At 32.8% G+C, this 9,318-nt stretch overlaps 1 protein-coding gene across 1 annotated transcript; it reads left to right on the top strand.

The window, feature by feature from the left end:
- The first annotated feature begins 1,084 nt into the window (after nt 1–1,084).
- On the top strand, nt 1,085–9,014 carry LOC147411679 (putative MO25-like protein At5g47540). The gene is made up of 11 exons (XM_086451086.1): nt 1,085–1,470; nt 2,861–3,022; nt 3,211–3,329; nt 3,983–4,057; nt 5,337–5,430; nt 6,081–6,140; nt 7,020–7,088; nt 7,584–7,682; nt 8,301–8,345; nt 8,481–8,583; nt 8,690–9,014. Exons 1-11 carry the CDS (start codon nt 1,351–1,353, stop codon nt 8,773–8,775), a joined length of 1,032 nt encoding a protein of 343 aa, XP_086307212.1. The 5' UTR covers nt 1,085–1,350; the 3' UTR covers nt 8,776–9,014.
- Nucleotides 9,015–9,318: the final 304 nt, after the last annotated feature.

Below are 9,318 nucleotides of genomic sequence, written 5' to 3' on the forward strand. Positions count from 1 at the left end.
TTGAATTATGTCACTCTAATGCAAATATGCATATCTTTAAGGCATTTTATTGTGATTAGTAATTTTGTCTTTTCATGAGGTCTAGAAGTAAAAATGACTCTCCACAAATTCAATTACAATAAAATATTTTACAACTGTCTCATTTGTTATCGTCAACAATGAGAGAGGGAGAGAGAGAGAAACTCACTCTCTTCTTTTCCTTTTCAACATTCTCTCTCTCTAGAATATTTCGAAGTAGCGAATCCTAGTCTGAATGGGTTGGAGTGATTTTGAATGACTCTAACTCCATAAAATTGCAACTGGGAGATGATAAAGAACTAGAGCCCGAGTGCATTGAAATTGCTAGAATTCCATGAACACAACACAATGTGAATCTTTAAAAGAAAATATTTAAAAAAAAAAAAAAAACTAATTAGTAATATGTGAGATAACTCGTATATTTCATAATCATAATTTTAATGAATATTTAAGGTACATCCTAAAACCTAGCAGAAGAAAACTTTATTTTCTTTATCGTATATGTGTGTGCGAGTCTAACTCTAAAACACATTACAAGTAATTTAATGTTGCAGGATTCCTTAAATTATCTATGATGCTTCCATATATGCTATTTTTATATTGGTCAAGTTAATAATAAATAATTCTAAACTAATTTATATGGATGACGTTTAAAGACCCTAAAGAGAGCTAAACATTGTGCCAAGCATTTTTTTTCAATATAGTGGTTAAAAATTTCAGAATGAGCTGATGTTTTTTGAAGATGATCTTTTAAAAAATCATTCCATTCCAAAACTTCTAACCCCATCAAAAGTGTTATACAACAATCGGATGATCCACAATACTTCAACTTGTAAATTAGGGTTAGAAGTTTTGGAATGAGCTGATTTTTGGTGAGGATGATATCTTCACCATAGAGATCATTCTCATAATAAATAAATAAATAACTCATTCCAAAACTTTTAACCCTTATTTAAAAAAATATATTTAACACAATTGACTCTCCTTAAGGCCTCCGAACGGTTCCCTATTTATATTTATATTTATCCACTAAAAAGAGAAAAGAGTAAGCAAGTTAGGGGAGACTAGTTCGCGTCACACTAAATCACAACTCGGAAGTTGAATCTCCATCGACGTCATCTCCCTCTCTCTTTCTGACAAAAAGAGAGAATCAAACACATATACCTTGCCGGTTGCTCCCGATTTCTCAGGATCAAAACGAGCCGTCTCAAACCCTAATTTACACAGAAACCCTAGGAGAGAGAAGTTAATAATCGCTCGATCTCTCTGTCTCATCAAACCAACTCTAAGAGATTTCGTTAGCAGAGAATCTTCACAGCCCTGTCGAAGAGTATGAAGGGCCTTTTCAAGTCTAAACCGCGGACGCCAGCGGAGATTGTCCGCCATACTCGAGAGCTCCTTATCTATGCTGATCTCAAATCCAATTCTCGCGAAGCCAAGCGCGAAGAGAAGGTTCGTTCTTCGATCGATTTCCCCTCATGTGTTTCCAATTTTATTTTATTTTATTTTTTCAGTTTATCTAAATTTCATATATCCAGTTTGCGATTTCTGCTCATTGTGATGATGATTGATTTTTTTTTTTTTAAATTAAAATTTCATGATTTGTGTGGTTGTTCTTCAAAGGCTTCGATGTGTTGGAATTTTGATTTTCTGCTTATGAGTTATGAGATTGAAGAAATATGGCTGAAGCTTAGAAAAGATTGAATTTTGCTTCCTTTTACGTTTGTAATGCAGATTTTAAAGCGCTTGTAAATTTTTTTGAGTTGATAATTTGTTTGCTTGTTTAGGTTCTTTCTTTTGGGATACTCTAGGTATCTTGTTTCCTGAATGATATTTTTGTGTGTGATCGTGTTTATAAGATAAGAGTTGAAATACAATAGTTATTCAGTTGTATGGAGAAAATTACACAGGTGCTGCAATTCATATGTGATACTCGAAGGGATCTCAAAATTCATATTTTGGTTATGTTTAGCTTAAGGAGTTTTGATGGGTGAAGCGGTTGCTCTGTTTCTTTTTTAATGATTTGGTGCCTTATAGATAAAGCCATGTTATATGGTGTTTTCATATCAAATACACTTTAGGGTGGTTGCGCTTTTGTTCAGTTTTAAGAACCTTTCTCGTGTTCACTTCCTAGTAACTATTCTTGCAGTTTAAGATCACAGTTTTAGTACAAAATCTTATTGCTATGCCGTAGAAGGCGGTGATAATTGACAGGGTTAATAGTTATAAAAACAAATTATAATTAGTTGATTATGCTATTTTGTTGAGGAAAATTATTGATTTCATGGATATATCAGATATATAGTGGAGGTACAAGTGAAGATGGAATTCATTGTCTTTTGGTTCAGTAATGAAAGATCTTCAGCCTTCAAACTGAGTAGGATTGTAGAAAAAAGTTGTCGGAAGCTGTAGTTATGTTTCTGTTTTTTATTGATTACGTCATTCGACTCAGAAAGTATTGGTGTTTGGCCTATGTCTAGTTGTTTAAATATTTATTTGTTTCGTTCTGTCTTATTTTTCCAAAAAAAAAAAAAAAAAAGTTGTTTGTGCCTGCATGAATAACTTTATGCTCATCTTTCTAATGAGTTAGGGATTGGGTTAGTTTGTATTTATTTTTGTCTATGTGAGCGAAGGAAAGCATGAAAGTTGCTTTTTTGAGAGGGAGAATTCTTTTTCTCCTCAAAATTCATTAGTGGCTCATGCATGCACTTGTCATGACCTGTGACTAGTGTAATCTCATGAATTTACTTTATCGACTTTTATTGTTCATACTTATTGGTTAAGTTCGTTGAAGTTCCATATTTTAGATTGTCTGACGTTTACAATTCCGGCTATACTTCAGATGGCAGAACTAAGTAAACTCATTCGGGAGTTGAAGTGCATTCTTTATGGCAATAGTGAATCAGAACCAGTTTCAGAAGCTTGTGCACAGCTGACTCAGGAATTTTTCAAAGAGAACACATTACGTCTTCTCATAATTTGTCTTCCTAAATTGAACTTGGAGGTAAGAATGCACCAGTGCTATGGTTGAGCATTAATAATTTCAAATGGTACACCTGTATTTATTGTCAGATTTAATTTTTTTTTTATCTTATTCAGATGTGTATTGAATATGGAGGTTGACATGGCATGCCTGTTCTAATATCATGTGAAGCTTTTTTTATTATTCTTGACGAGAATCTTCTTGTGTAGGCCCGTAGAGATGCCACTCAAGTGGTTGCAAATTTGCAAAGGCAACAGGTTCATTCACGGTTAATTGCTTCTGAGTACTTGGAAGCAAACAAAGATCTTATGGATATTTTGATATCAGGGTATGTTATTTGAAATATTAGGGTTATGTATTTTTGGAAAAAAAAATGCATACATACACATACAAGTTGTCTGGCTTTTCTGGTTATTTTGTGATGTAACTTCAGTCTATAACTTCTTATCTACCTTGCTTTTAGTTCAAGAATAAAAAGGAATTGGATGATAATTATGATTTAGTTTAGTACTTTAAGTGACATAAAAAGTCACTAATCTGACTATCAACATTCTTTTGGCCAATAGAATTTTCTGGAAATTAAATTAAAAGTATGAAAGGTATTTACTGAAAAACCAAAATAGAAATGGTTTGTTGTTTATTATATTATTTAAACATCTAATATTATAACATTTTCACGTGAAAGTTCTTTAGAAAATTATTGGAAAAGTTCAAACTTCTTGCAAATTATCTCATTAGGTGTTCTTGAAGATGTCGGTTATGTTTCTTGCAATGGTTTGGAACTCTTATTCATTGTGTTTTTATTAAATACCAAAAATTACTTATTTTACACTGTTTTAAATGTGGGTTTCTTGTTTTTTTTTAATCAGAGATGTGATACAAAAGTTCAATTTGTGATGAATCCTTTTTAACTCATTGTTTTGTGTCCTTATTTATTTATACCATATCTACTTTGTAACTCTCATATGTTATTTTGTTTAGGTACGAAAACACAGACCTTGCTTTACATTATGGGGGAATGTTGAGGGAGTGTATACGTCATCAGAGTATTGCTAGGTAAGTAATAATGAGTGGGTGAATGCTCAATTGGGTGACTCAACAAATGTCAGAGACCTATGGTTGAAGGATTTTTATGAGAAATTTCTTTCCCCACTAGATTGGTTACTATATGTCATAGGTGATCATGTTACTTGTATTCTTCATAATCCATTGCTCATTCTAGAAATATTTTCATTGTGAAACTATGATTTTGAAATGGAATAATTGTTGTAAACAGATCAAGTGTGTATTTCCATTTACTTTTCAGCTCTACAATGAATTTGCCTGTAGGGGATTGTGAAAATTTGAGAACTCTACACCTGATCAGAAAAGAAGGAATGAAATGAAGAGTTTGACGTGGTTAGCAAAAAAAACATCCACAATGTGTAGTTCTCGGAAATTTATGCTTTACTAATTTGTGTACAAGTGAACATTTTGTGGGCATTAAAGACTATCAAAGATATCAATAATTTTCGAAGACGCAAAAGAAATTAAACGTGACATGTGTTTTATATGTCGGGGGACCTTATAACAACAATGACACAACATATTGGTATTTGACACATGTAGGATATGTCTAAACATAGCACCTTTGGTCCATGTAATTTTTTGTGTGGTCCTTTTATATATAATAGGTGTACATATTTGTATATATCTGCATATATTTCTACTTGTAAGTGTTAATATGTACACATATTTAATTCATAATACAATTTTCTGTGTGCATATTATATCTTTAATTATTTACAATTACCCAGATATTGTTAAATTTAAACGTATTTCCATATTTGCAATATGTGCAAGGATTGTACATATTCAAAGGTTGTGGCAAATACATCCAGTTCTTTTTCGACACTGAGTCGTCTGGATCCAAGTTATGTAGCATAGTAAGTGCTATATGTTATCTTGAATCTAAGTGAAATATATCCTTGCATTTTTTACAAGGAGCATGATAAAAGAAACATCTGTTTTTCCTTGGACATGAACAATATCTCCTATCATTTTTATCCTTGTTCATAGGCTAATGGTTTTATTAAGTTCATAATGAAATAACTGAGTCGTTGTCTCTTAGTAATTCATTTTTTCATAGATCCTCAATGCAATATGTCTACAGTTTCTTTGAGAGATTCTATTGCCACACCAACTTTTGCTGACGCCACCCCAATGCATATGTAAATCACCAAATAATTAGGGGGTGGTGTTAGCAAAAACTGGTGTGGCAATAGAAACTCACTTTCTTTTTTAGTGTATTTAAATTTAAATTGGAGATGAACTTGTTTTTGTGGATTTTTCACAGGTATGTCTTGGAGTCTGATCACATGAAGAAATTTTTCGATCATATACAACTTCCCAATTTTGACATTGCATCAGATGCTGCTGCAACTTTTAAGGTTAAATATGTTTTACAAAATAATTGATGAGTGATTCTGCAGAATTACGACTGTTTTTTTCTTCCAGGGATGGAAAGCTATATATTCTTTAGAAATTTCTTTTTTTATGGGTAAGCCGGACTTGGACCTATAATTCTTAAGAATAATGGCTTCCTATGTTTCTTAGGATAATGACAAAACTCAATTATACTGATCTGCATGTAACTTTAATCTTCTGGTAACTTCCATTAGTAAGTGCCTTGAGCAGACTAAATTTTTTCCAGTGAATGTGCTTTATATTTAGGAGAAACTCAGATGTTGCTGTTGAGATTCATGCATACTGTATTTTGCAACATGTGTTACATTTTTGTTTGTATTGGAGACTTTTCAATGGTTGGCTACGTATGGTTCACAATTATTGCCTAACATCAATTTTTAGGATTATGTTACCTACTTTTATTGCTTTTAAAATACTTTTAATTTACTGTCAAGTAAGCATATCTGTTTATACTCTATGGTGAATTGGTATGTGGGTTCAAAAGGAAATTCAATTTGTTTAGCACATTTCAAGAACTCTTTATGGAGTGGGATATTGTGTGATCAATATGATCTTGTAATTGTAATCGTATTTGTGTGAATGCTGATGCCGCCATTATCTCGTTTTATTGCAGGAGCTTTTGACAAGGCATAAATCTACCGTAGCCGAATTTCTTACTAAAAATTATGATTGGGTATGAGTGATATTTTGACTTATTTATATGCAATATTCCACTTTCTTCTCTTAATATCTGTACATTGTTTTAGCTGTAACTCATATTTTATTTTTTATTTTTTTGATAAGTGAGTAACTTATATTGGTCAGGGTCTGACTTTAATCAAATGTAAAATTGTGTTATGCTATTATCATTGTCCTATTGCAAATGTGTATGCATGCTATTATCATTGTCCTATTTCAAATGTGTATGCATACTTAGGGTCTTATATCATTTATAGGAGGTAGATTAGTCTCTCTACTCTTTTTGTCCGACGAAGAGTCATCGAGAGGGTAATGTGGTGGCCGAGTAGGGGCACTATAATATTAATGGTTCTTGGAATATTTCGGTTTATATACCCAGAAGGTTCCCAAATTCAGTTACTTCTATGATTTTTGGGCCAGTTAATTTTTAGTGTTTGAATCATAAACCTTCATGCCAACATGGCTGTGGCCATAGCACAGCTGTTAGACGCTGACAGGAACTGGGGACTTTATGATGGGCATACAGAAATTGGAGTATCTGGGAGTTGTACTGGAAATCATAGACTTGTTCTCTGGTTTGGCATGTCCATGATTTAATTCACAAGTATAAATGTTTTGTTGGGTTGATTGGATTTTGGATAATGTACTCCTCTAGTTTAACAATTTTCTCTTTGCGAGTTCTTATATAATTGACAAAATATCCTTTTACGATTAGATGGATCAATACGTTATTTGCACTTAGGTGATTGTGTCATGTTTTCTTTTGTGAACATTTTTTTTTACAGTGTCTAGAAATTTTCATTCTTGCATTCATAGGTAAATTACTTGATCGATAACTTGTCTTACCTTTGGTTGACAATATTTCCTATTGCAGTTTTTTGCTGAATATAACTCAAAGCTACTGGAATCTCCTAATTACATCACTAGACGACAAGCTGTGAAGGTAGTTCCATGACTTCGATATTCCATATTTCCTCATTTTGGACATAGAGATTGTCATTCAGTGTAATTTTCTTATTTAAGATTTTTGTTCTTTACTTGTCAGGGAAAAAAAAAAAGGAATTCTTACTTCAACATTTTTTTTTCTTTGTACTATTATTCTGATATTAAATCTCTTTTGGGTATTAAGACCTTGTGGACCTCACAAATGGCTACACAAACATGTTTAACCTAGAAAATGTGTCCAGAGTCACTGAAAACCTGATAACAATTGTAAATTGGCGCGCTCTTTTCTTCCACTGTGACCCTGGTTATAATTGTAAGTTAAAAAAGTAGATATTGTGATGTAACAGGATGATTTTTTTTTCTTCTTTCTTTATGAATAAAAATAACAATGTGGATGTCACTAATTTAGCCAGTGCCGGGGGAGTTGGTGGCCTCCCATGTTACGGGAACCTCTCGTGTCAACCCCTTTTCTAACACCTGTAATTTGTTTCAGCTTTTGGGAGATATGTTACTAGATCGTGCAAATTCTGCTGTTATGATGCGTTATGTGAGCTCAAAGGATAACTTGAGGATCCTAATGAATCTTCTAAGGGTATGATACTGTTCCAGTTTTTCTCTCTCAACCAGAAAAACAGTGGTCATTAAATATGTGTGTGTTTGTGTTTCTTCAACCATAAGGGGATTAGCAGGGTAATGTCGTTTGATTAAACTGGTTTATACTGTGGAGAATTTTTGGTGGAATTAATAGGCACACTTTGAGGACATGAGAAAATTAATGATAATAATTCCCATGGTATTTCATATTTGATTGGTTGTTGTTTTGCACTGCAAGTTCACAAACATTAGGTCATGGGATGGATCCCAGCTTACCACCAAAAAAAGGAAATATATAGTCATAGTTTAAAAGACAAGTTTGAGTTCTTTCCTCCTCCCTGGCAATTTTTTTACAAGTATGTTTTTCCTATTTCATATTATTTTGTATTCTAAAGAATCGTTTTGCAACAATATAAATATTTCAATCATCTTCCAGGTGATCTCTAATAGTGTTAACACGAGTGTGCATATTTGAGGAAACTAATAGTTTTGATTATTTTTTATCGGTGTGATGCCTTCCTAGTCTTTTATATGACTGTGAGCTATAAAAGACATTCAGTAGTGTTATCCCTTAAGCTTTCAAAATTTTAATCAGTAGGTTCATTTATATTTGCAGGAATCAAGCAAGAATATCCAGATAGAAGCATTTCATGTGTTCAAGGTATTATCTTTTCTATACAAACGAATAACATGTTCCCATTTATTGTAAATTTCCTAATTTATCCTTTTGGGGAGATCATATGTTTCTATTATATTCCTCTATTTATTTATTTTTGCTTTATGTTTTCATCGATAGCTGTTCGCTGCTAATCAAAAGAAGCCCCCTGAGATTGTTAGCATACTAATTGCAAACAGAAGCAAGCTTCTCCGATTCTTTGGTGACTTCAAGATTGATAAAGGTAGAAAAGTTGTTAATTGTTTACTTGACTCAATAAACACTTGGCAGCATAGTCCTTGCATACAACTCAAGGTTTGAATTGGCTTTCTTGCTCATTTTTTTTTCAGAGGATGAACAGTTTGAGGCAGACAAAGCTCAAGTTGTAAAAGAAATTGCTGCTCTGGAACCCAGAGATCGCCCTGGAGTGGCTTAGGACCAACATTTGTTATCTCATTTTGATTTATGATGGTAAAGTGTGGGTTTAGTTATAATGGTTTATTCCTGATGCAACTGCCTTTTACTCCCCTCCACGAGAGCAATCAGAACCCTAATTTTTTAGATCCCTGATGCTTGGATTTGAAAAGGTTGGAACAGTGTTGGGAAATTCACAAATTATATGTATATTATGCAGGAAACTGTAATTAAAGATTAATAAATTTTGTGTTTTTAGCACTCACGATCTTCATCATTATTTGAAGTAGTGTCAAGTGTTAACTGTTTATTAGAACTCACTTTTAAATGCAAATGGTATGGCAAAATTTCCTTTTTTTATAAAAAAAAAAAAAAAAAAAACTTGTTTATTTTCACTGAAATCTTGATTCTTGAACAAATATTTGTATTGCAAAGGAAAGGAGATACTTGGTTGAGAAGGGAGAAGCTGAGGCATTAGATGATGTGTTGGGGGGGGGGGGGGGGTTGTAGCAATGATTTCAATCTTTTGAACTATCAGAGCACATATTATAAAACCCGTCAATTT

This window comes from Akebia trifoliata, chromosome 1, assembly GCF_017979445.1.
Source record: "Akebia trifoliata isolate Shusen 1 chromosome 1, ASM1797944v1, whole genome shotgun sequence".
Classification (NCBI taxonomy): Eukaryota; Viridiplantae; Streptophyta; class Magnoliopsida; order Ranunculales; family Lardizabalaceae; genus Akebia; species Akebia trifoliata.

What these genes read in the sequence shown, in the direction of transcription:
- LOC147411679 (XM_086451086.1), top strand. Translation starts at nt 1,351, where the DNA reads ATGAAGGGCCTTTTCAAGTCTAAACCGCGGACGCCAGCGGAGATTGTC. An exon ending in CTAGACGACAAGCTGTGAAG is followed by an intron (nt 7,089 to 7,583) that starts GTAGTTCCATGA and finishes AATTTGTTTCAG; the next exon opens with CTTTTGGGAGATATGTTACT. An exon ending in TCCTAATGAATCTTCTAAGG is followed by an intron (nt 7,683 to 8,300) that starts GTATGATACTGT and finishes TTATATTTGCAG; the next exon opens with GAATCAAGCAAGAATATCCA.